This window comes from Myxine glutinosa, chromosome 1 (assembly GCF_964187855.1).
Source record: "Myxine glutinosa chromosome 1, kmMyxGlut1.1, whole genome shotgun sequence".
NCBI classification, from domain to species: Eukaryota; Metazoa; Chordata; class Myxini; order Myxiniformes; family Myxinidae; genus Myxine; species Myxine glutinosa.
Genome location: NC_136261.1, coordinates 351,382,027 through 351,400,284, shown reverse-complemented (window position 1 = coordinate 351,400,284; position 18,258 = coordinate 351,382,027). Strand labels below are relative to the sequence as shown.

The window sequence follows — 18,258 nt, the reverse complement described above, 5'->3', positions numbered from 1 at the left end:
TGACCTTCAGACACAAGGTACGACAGTTTCAACTCGCACCATCTGTCGCCAACTCAATGAAAGGGGGTTCTATGGTAGGTATTTGGTCTCTCAAATTTGGTTACAAAAGTATTTGGTCTACACAATTCTTTCACTGTTAATATTACAGAACCTTTGTTTTTGATTCAGAACTTAATATGCTGTATCCTTTCAAATCAGAGAATAAAAAGAAATGGTGTTGACAAAATGATTGCCACCCTAGACTTAATATTTGGTAGCACAACCTTTAGACAAAATAACTACAGTCAAGCGCTTCCTATAGCCATCAATGAGCTTCCTACACCTCTCCACTGACAGCGTAGCTCACTCTTCTTGTGCAAACTGCTCCAGTTCTCCCAGATTTGAAGGGTGCCTTCTCCCAACTGCTGTTTTCAAATAGCCCCACAGGTGTTCAATGGGATTTAGATCTGGACTCATTGCTGGCCACTTCAAAACAGTCCAGCGTTTTGTCTTGAACCATTTCCTGGGTGCTTTTCACCCCTCAGCCCAAATTGGGCTAAGGGGTATTGTCGTCACGGGCGTCCGTCAACTTTTGGTTTCCGTCAATTTCAAGGAGAACGGCTTGTCCGATTAAATCCATTTTTGCAGTGTGTGTTGGGATTGAGTAGGGGAAGGTTCCTTTCGAAAATGGGCGCGCTGCGATTTTCAATATGGCCGCCACAGCAGCCATCCGGGCGTCCGTCAACTTTTGGTTTCCGTCAATTTCGAGCAGAACGACTTGTCCGATTAAATCCATGTTTTCAGTGTGTGTTGGGGTTGAGTAGAGGAAGGTGCCTTTCGAAAATGGGCGCGCTGCGATTTTCAATATGGCCGCCACGGTAGCCATCTTGAAATTGGTTTCCGTTAATTTCAAGCAGAACGGTTTGTTCGATTAAATCCATTTTTACAGTGTGTGTTGGGGTTGAGTAGAGGAAGGTTCCTTTCGAAAATGGGCGTGCTGCGATTTTCAATATGGCCGCCACGGCAGCCACCTTGCAATTGGTTTCGACCATGCATGGGCTGAGGGGTTACGCCCGCTTTGCAAACTGACAAACAGATAGGGGTGAAAACATAACCTCCATCCACCTTTGGTGGCAGAGGTAACGAGCTCAATGTAAAACAGCATGACGTTTCACAGCTTGTAAACCATTTATTCATTGCAGTAGAAATGAAATTGCATTTGCGTAGTTTGTTAAAATCGCCAAGGCTTTGCAAAACAGCAGTTGGAAGGAATCAAGGGGAAAAAAATAAAAATAAAAGCATGTAAACATTTTCACACCCAACGATGAACAGCTCTGATGTAAGCAACAAGAGGGCTTTACCAGCCTTGGGAGAATGACCACCAGAGATGGCTTGTGAGCCAACAGGCCAGAACCGGAACCTGAGAGGGCATGCGATGGTCGTTTCTGCCCATCAGGATTGCTCAAGCACCCAAAACCAGCCAGAGCATGCCTCAGAGCATACCCATCGCCTCATCAGGTATCTCAACCAATCACATTTCACATCGGTAACCTGTAAACAATGCCATTCGCTCTCTCTCCAATCTGCGGCACACTGTCATATCTGCGATTCAAATACAAAGTCTCTTTCTCCAGCAGAGGCTCAACGAAGGACACTTCCGCTGCTTTAGGAGCCGGCAGCAGTCAAGTAAATGTGAGCTCATTTAGAAAACGAAAAATATACACGATAAAAAAAAGTAAACCCTGTCGGGGATGGATGGACGAATAACGCAAAAGTGCAGACATTACACGGTTTATTTAATGCATCTCTCGGATCCAAGAACCATCACACACGTGTGCAACAGACTTCAGTTGCCATATTGTGGATTTTCTTTGAAAGTATCTACACAATACGACGCACGTCGTTACTTTACAACGGTATATACGGTGTGCGAATGCGAAAAGAAAAGGGATCATCGTTCGTTTGACCAATCTTGCCCGGACAACAAACTCGAACCCTCGACGAAAATACGAGGGAAGGTAAAAACGCAATGGAAAGATGCTCGTGGAAATCTACCGTAGCCATTACAACCTTAACGCTGAACCGAACAATGGAAATGATCATACAAATGATCCAAAATACGTAGAGCGCGTCTGGAAACCGGATGCTGGACGTGTAAACCACAGTTGCCTCCCTTTGGTCCAAAACATTTTAAGAATTCCATTTACTTTGAGGATAAAAGTTAAGACAACAATTTGGATCAAGCCGGTCTGGAGAGTCCAGAATCAAACTTTCTATTTATTAGAACAAAATAAAACGCCACTTGGTCGTCATCCCTAACGAAGACTGGCACGCGAGTTCTAGTGATTTTCCCCATTCACAGATAAACCGAAGAACCAGGAAGTAAGTCTCTCTCTGATACAGAGATAAACGACTGTTCCATGTCCTTCCAAAGGTACATATTTACCAAAGCTGATTGGCTGTGATTATGAGAGTCAGTAGCAAGCAGGCACTGCGGTGCATAACTCGTGGACACAAAAAAGCAAAACGGAAACGAGAGGCAGCACGAGTGAACCGATATTGCAGAGAATCGGGATCGGACAAACTAAATAGCGAGGACGAGTCTCAGGATGTTGCTTCCTGGTAAATGTGACAAATGGTAAAACATTACCTGCAGTCAGGTGACTTGTTAATCAGTCACTTTGATCTTTGTATATTTGGCAGTGTCGTTAGAGTCCCGATCTGCAATGTGGGCGTGTTCACGATTCAGTCGGTGGCCCTCTTGACATTTCACAACTAATGTTCTCAGTATCGCACTATTGAGTGGGTTGAACCACGTAAGCACAAAGATGGCAACTTCCTGCTTGAGCGGACGACTGTGGTGAAAAAGGTCCACTATCACCGGAGAAAGCCATGTATTCGTTAAGTTTCCCAAGTATTGTGCTTTCTGACATTTCTATCAAGTGTATCTCCAGATACGTTTCCTCCTCGTGGTATATTCCTTAACCCTCGTTACAAAGCAAAGAAACCCAAAAACAGTCCATATCACAGGCCTCTTGAGGTAGAAAAGCAAAAACACGACCTACTCAATCGGACTGCTATGTCAGAGAAAGAGCAGCTCTTGAAATTCAAGGATGGGTTGTAAGCCATAATGTCATCCATTACCAGAATCCCACCATTCCTCGATGGCCAAAAGGATGGCATCCCAATGCTTCCACAGCACAGCAAGACCCAGAAAAAGCACCATGGAGAAGCCAGCGCGCACAGGCGAGCGGACCGCTGGGGCGATGAAGCCTGCCGTACCCGAAACGCATAACAACACGACAGCCGCCAAGGCCACTGCGACATTGATGAGTTTGGCAAGGAGTGCCCGTGCACCAAAGGACTCCAGCCCTTCTAGATGCACCACCTGCTGTTGCTGTTGTTGCAGCTCAAGTTTGGCCAGTCGTGTCTGGCTTGCTTCCAGCACCTCCTGAAGAATATAAAGCACAACATGCAAACAGAGTGAAAGGAGGAGAGCACTTACCAACCAGTAAGGAAGGAGGGCAGGAAGGAAGGGGGAGGAGGGTAGATGTGGGGTTGCACCAACTCGTGGGGGGAGGGATAGCATGCATACACACAACAACTAAAGAAGGGGGAGCACATGCACTAATGAGTGCAAAGGGTTAGCATGTGTGCAAACGAGCAAACAAAATAAGGTGTGGGGGGAGTTTGTGTGCCAATGAGTGAAGGGGGAGGGGGCACACAATAACGAGCAAAGGAGGGGGGGAGGGGGAGCTGGGAGAGGAAAGCTGGCACGTCAAACGACCGAAGGGGGGCACAAAAAAATTGAAAGGGAGGGGGGGGGCATGCACGCCAGTATGGGTGAAGATGAGAGCTTGTGCGCCAATGAGTGAGGGGGCAGGGAGGGGGGAGCTCGCACACTGAGTGAAGGGGCAGGGGACAGGGCACACTGAGTGAGGGGGTGGGGGAGAGGTGGGACACTGAGTGAGTGAGGGAGCACATGCCGAGGGAGCGAAGGAGAGCACGCAAGCCCAATAATGAAGGGGGGAAGAAGCACACGTGCCATTGAGTGAAAGGGGTGGGGAAGCTCGCTTGCCCAGTGAAAAGAGGGGCGGGGGAGGGGAGGGGGGGCGGGAGATTTGTTCTGTGTCAATTTCTGATATGATTAAAAACATAATTTTTTAATCCTATATCCTGTTAAACAAGCGTTACGCCTAGGTCCCCCGTCGGGGAAGTGATGTGAGTTGACAAAGTGGAAGATGCAGAAAACATGCTATGATATGATATTTCACTCACAAGGTTCAGACATACATGGAGGCGGCCATCTTGGATTTTGACGTGGCGACCCAATTTTCAATAGCGTTCTTCCTTATGCCTAGATACATCCACACACCAGATTAGACGTTGGTACTTCGCTTATTTTTCAAGATATTCCGCTCACAAGGTTCAGACATACATGGAGGCGGCCATCTTGGATTTTGACGTGGCGACACAATTATTAATAGCTTTCTTCCTTATGCCTAGATACACCCACACACCAGATTAGAAGTTGGTACTTCGCTTATTTTTCAAGATATTTCGCTCACAAGGTTCAGACATATATATGGTGGCGGCCATCTTGGATTTTGACGTGGCGACCCAATTTTCAATAGGGTTCTTCCTTATGCCTAGATACACCCACACACCAGATTAGAAGTTGGTACTTCGCTTATTTTTCAAGATATTCCGCTCACAAGGTTCAGACATCCATGGCATCAGACATACATGGCGGCGGCCATCTTGAATTTTGACGTGGGTTTTTTTTTTTTTTTTGTATACTGAAGCGAGGCTCGTGAAAGAGCTAACATTTATTTCACAAACAAATTCGAATGCGGTCCTTCGCTTACGCACGCACGCATGCACACACGCACGTACGCACGCACGCCTGGACGGACAGACGGACGGACGGACACACGGACGGAGGGGAAAACCATAGTCCCCCTTTCGCTCCGCGGTGCGACGGGGGACAAAAATAGCACAATGAACGCTCATTAATATCTATACGCACAAACTTGAACCCAAATTTACAATGAACCAAATAACCATAGCTTCTGACCTACAAGGGCATATACAATTTTTTTTTGTTGCTCTTTAACAATTTAGCGGATGCCATCCTATTAACCCACCTTGCCGGGGGAAGCTTGGCCCAAGTCTTTCATGAACCGGTCTGGCCAGGCCTGACAATCGCCTAGTTTGGGCAGGATTTTGGAATTTGGACATGGCGCCAGCGATACTCGTCTACTCTTTGCGAAGGACACCATGGGATCTTTAACGTCCACAAGCCCATGCTGGCAGACGAAACTCGCAGTTTAACGTCCATTCGAGGGACGGCACACACATTGGTGAATCACCCTGCCTGTGAAACACCAAACTGAGTTTATAGCTGGGTCGGGATTCAAACCCAGGCTAGGCCATCCTGCCAGCCCAAGGGCAAACACAAACACTCAAAATTAAAAAAAAGATTAAAATAAATGAGAATGCAACATGCACACGTTGGATGACACATTGATGACTATTGATTATTGATGACTATTATTATTATTATTATTATTGATGACTATATTGATTATTGATGATGATTATTGATTATAATATTGATTGATATTGATTATTGACTATTGATGACTATTGATTGATTGATGACTATTGATTGATTGATGACTATTGATTATTGATGACTATTATTATTATTATAATATTATTATTATTATTGATGACTATATTGATTATATTGATGATGATTATTGATTATTGATTGATATTGATTATTGACTATTGATGACTATTGATTATTGATGACTATTATTATTATTATTATTATTATATTATTATTATTGATGACTATATTGATTATTGATTATATTGATGATGATTATTGATTATTATTGATTGATATTGATTATTGACTATTGATGACTATTGATTGATTGATGACTATTGATGGCACAAAACGAGAAAAGAGAGAATAAAACAGCCAGAGGAAGGCATCATAGCAGAACGATCGATGATGGGCATGAAGAGGTTAAAATAATATGGTGGGTGACCCTGTGAACAGAGCCAAACAATCCGTCTTGGATAACTGATAAAGAGACGGTTGGGTCGCAGCAATCACACTTACACCTCTGTGCAATTTATCAAATGGAACAGGAAGCCCATAGCCTTGGCAAAGTAGCACTCACACACGCACTCACCTGAATATCCCGTGCACGCTCGTACGACTGGTAAGCGACCTTCTCCTCCATACTGGCCAACTCCTGCTTCAGATTGGCAACTTCGTTCTGGTGCAGTTCGGTTAGGTCACTGAGCTGTTCCTCCAGCCGCTCACACCTGCACCCAGACGTTGCGCTGTTAAAACGACACTCACACATGCTTGAACGAAGATTTTTACTGGCAAAATCGAAGATTTTTCAAGTATATTGGTGGGTTGCGTTTGTGGTTCTGTCTCTGTCTGTCTGTTTGTCTGTGTTTGTCTGTTTGTTTGTTTGTCACCGGCCTACAGGTCATAATTCTAAACCGATCGTCACGAAACTTCACCAAGTTGTATAGGTCGTCCCAATTGAGAAGCTTTTTGGGGGTCAAAAGGTGAAAAGGTCAACATAGGCCAAAGGTCACGAACTTTGCCAAATTTCTAAAATCCTCAATTTTCATCCAATTGACTTTAAATTTGAAGAGGACTTGAATATCTGGTCACTGAATTCAACCACCAAGTATATTTGAGCTCAACATAGGCCAAAAGGTCAACATAGGCCAAATTGCTTGCTAAAATCCTCAATTTTCATCCAATTGACTTGAAATTTGATGAGGACTTGCAAATCTGGTCACTGAATTCAACCACAAATTATATTTTCGGTAAACATAGGCCAAAAGGTCAACATAGGCCAAGTTTTTTAAATCCTCAATTTTTATCCGATTGACTTGAAAGTTGAAGAGGACTTGCATATCTGGTCACTGAATTCAACCACCAAGTATTTTTGAGGTCAACATAGGCCAAGTTTTAAAAATCCTCAATTTTCATCCGATTGACTTGAAAATTGAACAGCATTTGCACATCGAGTCACTAAATAGGGAAACTAACTATTTGAGGTCAAAAGGTCAAAGGTCAACTCAAGGTCAACCTTACAAAATCATCATTTTTCATCTGAAAAATCGTCACTTTTCCTCCTGTTGACCCGAGCCTTGATCAAGATTGTCAATATTAATCTTGATGAAAGACAATTTGCTGGATCAATGGAATTTTTTTTCTTGGGGGTGGGGGGGGGGGGGTGGAGTTTGCAAGTATCGTGCTCCGCATGACATCTTCTTGTCTTTGTTTGTTTGTGATGCACGTTATCCACATTATCCTCACTGCATGGATGGATTGGGGGCAAAATTGTTTTTAGAAGTTGAATGATGGAGATGGGAGGGAGTGGGGGGCACGAGGTGAGGTTGAGGGTTAGTGGGAGTGACAATCTGAGATGATTGGGGACTTTGGCACAAATTACACGGACATATCATCACGTGGGATGATCCCAGCATCAACAAGGACATGTTCAGATAAAACTGCACATCAGGACAACAGCAGCCATCAACCGCAAAGTGAAGTTTCTAACACGTCAAATCATCCTTCATCCCGCAATAACACATTAAACGAGTCGCCAAGGTAAAAAAAAAAAGCCGCGAATGGAAAGTTCACCAATGTCTCTCTATCTATAGGTGTGCGAATTGACGTTGCATGCGTGTCCGGTTTCCTGTCTCTTTCCCACTGCTTCGGGAATGGTCACCAAACGATGCAAGAAAATCAACAGTTTTACAATTGCTCACAGCATCAAAATTTATTTCCGACTCCTGCTGTCATTCGATTCAGCCCGGTCGAAAAAGGATTTCTGTCAAAGCGTAAGCCGTCCCGGATTCTTTTTCTTCGTTCGTATGGAGCACATGGCTACTCGATAGCATCATTGACTGAAGGTGTTGCTGTACCGTCGATGGAATGACCTCTGCGGGTTAGGAAGGCAACTTAGCTTGCCTACTCTTCGCGAAGGACACCGTGACATCTTTAACGTCCACCAACGAGTGCTGGCAGAGGGGATGCCCAGTTTTACATCCACCCGAAGAACACAATATACCAGCTATTAAAATGAAGCCGTTTTTAAAATATCAACAGGGACATGGTCAGAAGGAAAACTCCTTGGCACACCTGAGCTCCTCACCACATTCAGGGCTTTCATCCGCAGCTCAATGGAATAATGCTCTCCCCTCTGGGCCGGTGCTTCTGCCTCACACCGAGCTCGGCTTCACACTGTTGAGACCAAAGCGTTCAGAATCATTGGAATCTCCCGCGATGACGCTGATTGCGAGGGCCTTTCACCCCCCCCCCCCCCCAAACCCCCCAAACAGACAGGTTGATGGTCTTTCTGTCTCCTACCGACTCCTCTCCTGTCTTGCTCCCCCAGCTCTCTCTGTGCTCTGTCCCCCAAATATTCCTACAGGTGGCACAAGATCTGCCTGCAACCCTCTGATGGTTAAACTGCCAAAATCAAGGCTCTCTGCTCACCTTCACTCTTTCATTCCTCTTTTCTCCCGCCTCTGGAACAAACTCCCTCACTCCCTTCAATCCCACTCCTCCATCCAGGTCTTTAAAACAGCTGTTCAGCACCATCTCTTATCTTCCCCCATCCAAAACCTTGATCTTTTCTACCCCCACTAATTCACCCCAGATACACTTTTTTGAAATTCCAACTTCTTTCCTGGAAGTCCTTGCAGTGTCCATGTGTTTTATACCTCTCCCACCTCCCCCCAAGCCCTCTCCCTCCCACAGGCCTCTCAATGTCCCTCTCTCAAATGTTGTGTTTGTGTCCTTCCCTCTCTCCCCCCATCTTGTCTACCGCTCCGCTTATTATATGTTTTATATGTCGGTTTGACTTTTTGTGTGATTAATGTTAGCTCTTTCACGAGCCTCGATCTTGTATCCAAAAAAAAAAAAAAAAGGTCACAAGGAAAAGGAAATAAGATGATGAAGAATGTACTTGTGACTGCAACATCGACCGATATGTATCTGCCCACATTATTACATCATTCTACATATCAGTACCAAGTTTGATATAAATCACATCAGCTGTTCTCATGTACCACATGTTTGCCTGACATGACCTTTGACATCTTGACCCCAAAATCTACCCATTTCATCTTTGCGTCATAACGTATACTTATACCAAGTTTGGTCAAAATCCCATCACTGCTTCACTACTTACAAAGTTAACACAATTTTTACCTGACGGGACATCTTTCCTTTGACCTCTTGACCCCATAATATAATCGGTTCATACTTGCACTATTTTACATGCTTGTACCAAGTTTGACCTACATTCCTTCAGCCGTTCTTAAGTTACCGTGGTAACGAAAAGCTATCACGGGCAGACGGACGCACGGACAGCCTGAAACCAAAATGCCTGCGACGACTTAGTCTTCGTCGGCGGAGGCCTAGCATCATTTTCCTTTCAGTGAATTACAAAAGTAACTGGAAGAACAAACTACAGTTGCGATATCCTGTGCATCAGAATGCCCCACCGCAAAGAGAAGCAGAAGTATGTTCCCAAAGAATTAAATAAACAAGTAAAATGAAGTAAGCAATCACATAAAACCTACAACTTAACAGTCGTAGAGCAGGGGCCCAGAAATAATTACGACTAGCCGAAACCCGTGGAACATCCACGGAAGGGAGGATGTGGTGTATGGATAGAGTGTACCATTATGGATGGCATAGGGGATTTGCTTGTCCGAGTAAGAGTTAGGAAGAAAGATGAGAATGGAGAGTGCGTATATGAACAACGATCGCCGACATTTGCATGTATGCAAATGCATGCTCTGGATTGTCCACTCAGTGGAAGGCTTGCTTTCGCCTTCGCCTGTCCAATCAGCGGACGGCTTGCTTCGCCTTCGCCCAGCAGACGCCAATACGATGGCGTCGTAAGATGGCGTCGTATCGGCAGTTAATCGGATGCTTTTGGGCCCCAACGTCGGCTAATTCAGATTTTTCGAGTATGTCTGTACGTGATAAACAAAGAGCGCGGTTCGTAGATCGTAAATCCATTAGTGCCGTGGGCATCGGGTCACTGGGTGCGGCGTAAAAGGGATAACAAAGTCGAGTCCTTACGCTATTACTATATAGATGATGCAAAAAGCAAAACAAATGCTTCACCAAAAAAAAAGGAAAATAAATAAATAATAGACATAATAATCTTCAATTACAGCGTCCCACCTGAACTTCTCTTCCTGAACAGCAGCCGTAAGGAAGGAAATATCACGTTGTCCGTCCGAATGCAGGCTTTGCATGGTCTCCTCGAGGCGTGCATTCATTTCCCTCAACATACAAAGCTCCTGCTGGATGTTCTCCAGACGGCGCCTGGCACTGTCAGAGCGGGGACCGATACCACCCTCGCTCCTCGAAACCCCGGATACCAGGCAAATGCCCGAGCCTTCACCCGACGTGCCACCAGAGGAGCACTCATCATCGTCGCTGGCACCATAGCCAATGACGAGCGAGGCACTGCCACCCAGTAACCGTGCGCTTTCCACAGGAAGGGCATCGCAGCTTTGCTCCTGATTGAAGGGAATGAGAAGTGCGGTTATGTGACGAGAACATCATCTTGATGGCATTTCACATCACATCACATAATTTCACTTTTCATCACATAATTTCACACTTCATCACATCTTTCACAAATTTCACATCTTGGGCACATCTTCCAAATGGGAAATGATCATAACGAGCACTCTTTAAATGTTTTTGAGATACAACTACGCATGCTCAGGTTGTTTATCATTAATGTGCTGAAGATAAGCACACATTAAGTTTTAGTTTCTTCATACATCAGGGTAGAAAATTGTAACGTGCAAGACTTTTGCACAGCAGTGTATCTATATACTCCGCGGTCCGGCGGGTTACTCGTCAACCACAAATTGATCCCGCCAAACCTGTCAGAGCCCTCAGTCTTTTATTCCTTGCAGGGCCCTCGCCTTCGCCAAATCCTGGCAGGGCCCTCGATATATCAATTTGGGCACGTACCCTCATGTGTACTTGCCGACTTATTCAGGTATGGCAGAGCGAAACCGTCAAGTACATCCCGGTTAAAATACAGAGCCAATCGGTGGGGCAGAACTTCCTGGCTATCAAAACGATTACACACTTAATTGAGCCAATAGGAAATGAGATGAAATGGGAAGGATGGAAAGAAACCGTTTACCAAAGAAGCACGTACAGAAAGTATTCAGACCCCTTCACTTTTTTCACATTTTGTTATGTTGCAGCCTTATGCTGAAATCGTTTAAATTCATTTTTTCCCTCATCAATCTACACTCAATACCCCATAATGACCAAGAGAAAACAGGATTTTAGAAAGTTTTGCAAATTTATTATAAAGAAAAAACTGAAATATCACATTTACATAAGTATTCAGACCCTTTGCTATGACACTTGAAATTTAGCTCAGGTGCCTCTCATTTCTCTTGATCATCTTTGAGATGTTTCTACACCTTGATTGGAGTCCACCTGTGGTAAATTCAATTTATTGGACATGATTTGGAAAGGCACACACCTGTCTATATAAGGTCTCACAGCTGACAATGCATATCAGAGCAGAAACCAAGCCATGAGGTCGAAGGAACTGCCTGCAGAGCTCAGAGACAGGATTGTGTCGAGGCACAGATCTGGGGAAGCCTAAAAAAAAAATTCTGCTGCATTGAAGGTTCCCAAGAGCACAATGGCCTCCATAGTTCTTAAATGGAAAAAGTTTGGAACAACCAGGACTCTTCCTAGAGCTGGCCGCCCGGCCAAACTGAGCAATCGGGGGAGAAGGGCCTTGGTAAGAGGTGACCAAGAACCCGATGGTCACTCTGGCTGAGCTCCAGAGATCCTGTGTGGAGATGGGAGAAACTTCCAGAAGGATAACCATCACTGCAACACTCCACCGATCTGGGCTTCATGGCAGAGTGGCCAGACGGAAGCCTCTCCTCAGTGAAAGACACTTGAAAGCCCACAGAATCTTGTTTCTCACAGTCTGAGAGTCCTTTAGGTGCTTTTTTGCAAACTCCAGGAGGGCTTTTATGTGTCTTTCACTGAGGAGAGGCTTCCGTCTGGCCACTCTGCCTTGAAGCCCAGATCAGATCAGTGGAGTGTTGCAGTGATGGTTATCCTTCTGGAAGTTTCTCCCATCTCCACACAGGATCTCTGGAGCTCAGCCAGAGTGACCATCGCGTTCTTGGTCACCTCTTACCAAGGCCCTTCTCCCCCGATTGCTCAGTTTGGCCAGGCGGCCAGCTCTAGGAAGAGTCCTGGTTGTTCCAAACTTTTTCCATTTAAGAACTATGGAGGCCATTGTGCTCTTGGGAACCTTCAATGCAGCAGAATTTTTTTTTTGTAGGCTTCCCCAGATCTGTGCCTCGACACAATCCTGTCTCTGAGCTTTGCAGGTAGTTCCTTCGACCTCATGGCTTGGTTTTTGCTCTGATGTGCATCGTCAGCTGTGAGACCTTATGTAGACAGGTGTGTGCCTTTCCAAATCATGTCCAATCAATTGAATTTACCACAGGTGGACTTCAATCAAGGTGTAGAAACATCTCAAAGATGATCAAAAGAAATGGGAGGCACCTGAGCTGAATTTCAAGTGTCATAGCAAATGGTCTGAATACTTCTGCAAATGTGATATTTCAGTTTTTTCTTTTTAATAAATTTGCAAAACTTTCTAAAGTCCTGTTTTCTCTTTGTCATTATGGGGTATTGAGTGTAGATTGATGAGGGAAAAAATGAATTTAAACGATTTCAGCATCAGGCTGCAACATAACAAAATGTGAAAAAAGTGAAGGGGTCTGAATACTTTCTGAATGCACTGTATATGTAATAATCAATCATGATAAAGACACCTTTATACAAGCACAACAATCAATGATGAAAGACAAGGCATAGTTATTCAGTTATTACCCTTAACTCTTATCACCTTCTACAATCTTACTTAACAACTACAGATGGGACATGGCACCAGCTGTCCGGCCGAGGAAACTAGAGAGAAAGAGAAGAGGAGAGGTATAGAACAGGGCCCTTCTACTCACTGTGGGCACCGTCGATGGACATGTGCTGATCCTGATACAGGTAAGGAAGAGGAGGAGGTGGGTAAAGACAGTAAATAGTGTAAATGTACAACTGCTAGTGCGTGTTGTGTTTGCTTAGAGGAAACGTGTGAGTTGTGTGTGTATAGCGTGGCCAGAAGTGTCGAAAGGCCAATCGCTCTGTTGCGCTTCACCTCGCTTCAGCGCCTTTCCTTTACGTTTCATGTCCTTCTCGTCTCTACACCATTCACCTCACGCCCTGACACATCGTGTTCACTAGCTTCAACCTGGTTGCCTCACCTCATTGCTCAGCCATATAGTGCTCCTCACCTTGCATTACCATCAGCCATTCTCCCGTCACGAACTGCCGCATCCCATGACGCGCAGCCGTCTTTACCATCACGCGTAGATATCTGTACCATTGGCCGCTCAGGGGAGCACAAACAGAGTGGAAGAAGGGACTCATGAGGGAGCATGAGGAAGTCAACACAAGGACCATCAGGCAAGACCAATGGGTGGCAGGAACTCGGGTGTGTCGGGGCATGCAACAGACCCCACCTATTTCTTTCTCTCCTCTTCTTCTTCCCCCTCAGCCAATCTTTCACTGTTGCGGGTGTCTGGTGCCATACAAGTGTATAGGTGACGAGCGATTGCTAAGGTTCCGAGGACGAGTATGTCGCGTAGTGGTAATGGGAATGCTATACATATTACAAATACTTGCATGTCTGTCTTTGTAAATACTTGCTCCGAATAAAAGATCGAAACTGTCTTGATTTATCCTGTCCTGCTTTGATCGCGACATAGTCTGCCTAAGGACCATTGCCCAGGGTTGATTGGCCTTTGATAGATGGTAACGTGCAGCGCATAACGCTAGTTCCCTCGGCCAATTAACATCCATTGTACAGCCGCCGGCATGGTTCTCCATCTGCTTCAATCATCCCACAGGAATGGTCAACTGACCCTGGGTGCAAATATCCGGCAAAAGATGTGTTGTAGATGGCGCCAGTGGTCTTTTTACAGACGATTCTGACTCTGAGTTTTCTGAGAGCAGCGAGGTCTCTCTATATATAGAGCGAGTTGTACCCTTTTTTGTTTGTTATATAATTCCATACCCCTGGGCCAATTGCCCCAAATTTGCTGTACCACATGATTGTAGCATGCAGTAGGTGGATTTGTCACAATATAAAATTGCAATTATTAATCTCATTTATGGTGCTCTGGGCAATGTAGCATCATACCTTGGGTCCCGCCCCCTCCCTGCCTTCTTGGAGGGGAGTGGGGGCCATAGTATGGCTTACGCCTTTGCCCTTCTGCGTCGCGTTCAAAGGTGAATTATTTGTCAGGAATCAAACCAATTGCAATAAAGTACATTCAACCCTGCCTTAGCGACCACCTTTACAGAAAGACAACCTGTTCATAGCGGCCACTTAAATTTCCCCCGCAGAGTAAACGGGTATTAACTAACCTCTACAGTGCAATCACCTGTCTAATGCAACTAGCAACCACCCAGTTTACTTCCCTTCATAAACTCAAACCTGTAAACAATTGTCATCGATTCCATTGTAAATCTAAAATTCAGTCATCTTCCGAAATATAAAACAGTTTTCACAGAAAACACATCGACAGATCTCTTAAAGATCTCTGCGATCGATACCAGGGTCCAGACTGGGTGAAAAATCGTTAGAGCGTCCGCTCCGCTTCTGCGATTGATACCAGACTGCGTGATCTAATGGTCAGAGCCCCACGTCTGCGATTGACACCAGACTGGGTGGTGTAATGGTTAGAGCGTCCGCTCCCCGTCTGTGATCTATACCAGACAGGGTGGTTTGAATCGGCCAAAACAAAATGGCGGCTTAAGAACCCAGCGATGTGACAGAGAGATGACCATGATGGTGCACTGCCATTTTGGTAAGGCATATTTTTTTGTGATGAACATCCCCTAAATTATCTTCAAAAAGGGTTGTTTAAACACACCCAAACACCAAGTTTTCATTTGTGCACTCCCTTGGAGAGCAATAAGTATGCATGCAAAGTTTGAGATTGCTAGGTTTCATGGTTTTGGAGGGGACGCGCGTGCACGCGCACGCACGCACACACGCACGCACGCACACACACACACAAACACACACACACACACACAAGAAATGTAAAGAATGCCTGTTATGATCTTCTCACATTTGCAAGAGCTGCCCAAGGTATGGAAGGAAGTACGTTTCCGAAAAACTATTTACAAAGAATCAGGGTGAAAGCAAGGAGCACCTTGAGGGCAGTGATGTTATCAGCGCTGCCAAACTTGTTGCGGATGGTGGCAGCCAGTTCGCGAGGCCCTTGAGATAGGCCTCGCGCACGGTCCACCACACCACCGCCAAAGCCTGAGATCCCGGCCCGCACATTTGCCGAGACACCACGCAGACCATGCGTGACATCCCTCAGAACATTAGGCCGTATGACGGCGCTCTGATCGGCTTCACGCAAACGACGATAATACCCTTCGAGCTTGCGTTGTGAGGAAGCAATGCGTTCATGGGACTTCTGATTCTTCTTCTCGAACACAGTTTTAAGGCGTGCCTTCTGGGCACGGTCTGCGAGTTTTACCAACTGGAAGAGGGAAGGGTGGCGAGTACGAAGAAAAAATAAATAATTAAAGAGAAAATGGTTTGTAAAAATCAGTTTTCTGTAACAACAGACTGCCAGCATGGTTCTTGCTGTTCAATATTAGCACAGTTTCATCACATGTATATTCTTTTTCACAAGATATCTTTGATGAGTATCATCCAAAATGTTGTCAATCCGACAAACATAATAGATGTGGTTCCTCGACAAATTTGATTCATTTCTGCATAATCTAAATAATACCCATCCTCTTCAATGCACTTTGTCCAGTGGTATACCAACTTTATAATTCCAGCACCTCAACGCACTGGAAGTGATGGTGTTAACCTGTTAAGTGGAATCTTCAAGATCATTGGAACCTCCCATGACGAAGCCGAGTCAATGGGCCTATGACTTTCACATCAGAGACATTTCTGTGGACTCTGTCTTCTCCAGTCTTCTTTCTGCTCTTGCATGCCCTGCTCTTTCTGTACTTTGCCACCCAGCCCCAAACCCCCCTCGGTTTCTGCAGGATGCAAAAGGTCTGCGAACAACCCCCTTATGGTGAAACTTCCAAAATCCCGAATCCCTGCTCACCTCAACACATTCGTTCCTCTTTTTGCCCACCCGTGAAATCAACTTCCACAACTAGGGCATGCCCGTACTATATATATATCTAAAATTATATCCCCCCCCTCTATTTACATGAAATGGTTTGGTCCAAAGCGAACGGCTTGCGAGTGGTGACAATCCCCCCCTCTATTTACATGAAATGGTTTGGTCCAAAGCGAACGGCTTCCGGAGTTTGGTAAAGCAATCGCCATCGCGTGCACAAACGCGCAGGAAAGCGAATGAATCGCAAATTCGTTTTTATTAGTTTTAAAACTTTATTAAAACATAGTTTAACGCCAACATAGTTTGCAAACGTGAAATAAATGAATACGCTCTCAAATGTGCCATCCGAGGCAGAGTGTGTCCGCCACGTTCGGCACACGCGATCGTTCGCTGCTCTCTGATTGGTTGAATCGTTTTTTGGACATAGCTCGGTAAGTAATTGTCCGATTAATATGAAACCTTGAAAAGGCACATCCTCGGGTCCCCAGCAATATACCTGGCAAGTTAAAAGTATATCGGACCCGTGGTTGTCGAGAAACAGCGGTCACAGACAAACGTACAGACAGACAGACAGAGATTACTGGAATTATAGATAGATATATTCAATCTCATTCTTCCCTCCAGGTTTTCACGACAGCTGTTCGCCACCATCTCAGATATCCGGCCACCCAAACTTTCCAACTTTTCTGTTCTCCTTCCTGAGAATTTTCTTCTGTATCCATCTTGTTCACCACGTGCATAATCCCCTGCCCCTCAGCCTTGCACACATCCCTTATTTGTCCAAACCTCCCTCTATTTTGTCCCTGAACCCCACTGTTGTGCCCCCCCCCCCCCCCATTCTCTCCTTGTGCTGTACACTTTGTTCTGTTGCATCCTGATCCAATCTTTGTTCTAGCTCCCCCACAAACCTTGACTCTCCATATAAAAAGAAAAGTGCATGTAAAATGTCTTCCCCCATAGTGGATAAAATATTTCTCAGTGGGGGAGGAAGGAGGGATGTGCCAACGAACGATGCGACCAGCAGATTTGTGAAGCAATGCCCTGCATGCAAAGCACCAATCCGATAGCTTATAGTTGGGTCGAGAATCGAACCCAGACTAGACAGCTGAAAGGTAAGGCTCCACTGCCCTCTCTCCACCCCACCCCCAGGAGTACCTCTGGCTACGGCTTCCTCTCCGCTCCCACCTTTTGTTCATATGTGTTCTGTACCGTCCTCCAAACTGTAACGACTCCATTTACATTTCGCTGTAGGACAACATGTACCAACTTCTATCAACTCATCCAAACTCTCTCTTCCTCATATGTGGCGACTTCAACTGTCATCTTGCCAGCTGGCTGGGTGTGGGTTCCTCTCTCACCAGCCATGGCACCTCAGCAAAGGACTTCTGCGACTCATTGGGACTGACACAATCTGTCAATTTCCCGACCCAGATCTCAGTCAATGGAGTATCTTCTCTTCTGGACTTGGTTATGACTAACTTCCCTGCAAATGTGTGCTGCTCTTCTTCTGCTCCAATCGGTTCTTCTGATCATGTGCTTGTTAAAGTGGACATCTCTCTGGCCATTCTCAGAGAGCCTCCTCAGCGCCGACGAGTCTGGCATTTCACTCAGGCTGACTGGCACGGTCTGCAAGCAGCCATCAATCATCTGGACTGGTCTCCCATCTCTACTGCCTCTGACATAAATTCTTCCTGGGAATTCTTCCAAAGCAAACTGCTCTCTCTCATGCACAGATTTATCCCATCTCGTCTTCAGTTGTCTTACCCTTCCTCCCGTCCATGGTAAACTGAATCTTGTGATGAGGCAGTTGCCCTGAAACAACTTGCCTTTGCCTCTTGGAAGGCAAATACAACTGAAGGCAGTCTCAGTTCCTTCCACCAAGCTCGGAACAAGTGTGTGTCTACCCTCAGGAGTGCCAGGAAGCACTATCTCTCCACACTCAAGATTGAACTCTCAAACCTGTCTCCTTCCTCC

The 18,258-nt window shown here is 45.4% G+C and overlaps 1 protein-coding gene across 7 annotated transcripts in view; it reads right to left on the bottom strand.

The window, feature by feature from the left end:
- Nucleotides 1–1,143: 1,143 nt before the first annotated feature.
- LOC137413401 (transmembrane and coiled-coil domains protein 2) overlaps nucleotides 1,144–18,258 on the bottom strand; it is a 167,329-nt gene continuing 150,214 nt past the window's right edge. For all 7 annotated transcript variants that reach the window (XM_068098810.2, XM_078769924.1, XM_068098824.2 and 4 more), the window contains exons 3-6: nucleotides 15,337–15,675; nucleotides 10,235–10,575; nucleotides 6,192–6,327; nucleotides 1,144–3,430 (exon numbers count right to left, since the gene is read on the bottom strand). In XM_068098810.2, the coding sequence (XP_067954911.2) occupies nucleotides 3,113–3,430; nucleotides 6,192–6,327; nucleotides 10,235–10,575; nucleotides 15,337–15,675 (1,134 nt within the window). In that variant the 3' untranslated portion in view covers nucleotides 1,144–3,112. The remainder of the gene's footprint in view (nucleotides 3,431–6,191; nucleotides 6,328–10,234; nucleotides 10,576–15,336; nucleotides 15,676–18,258) is intronic.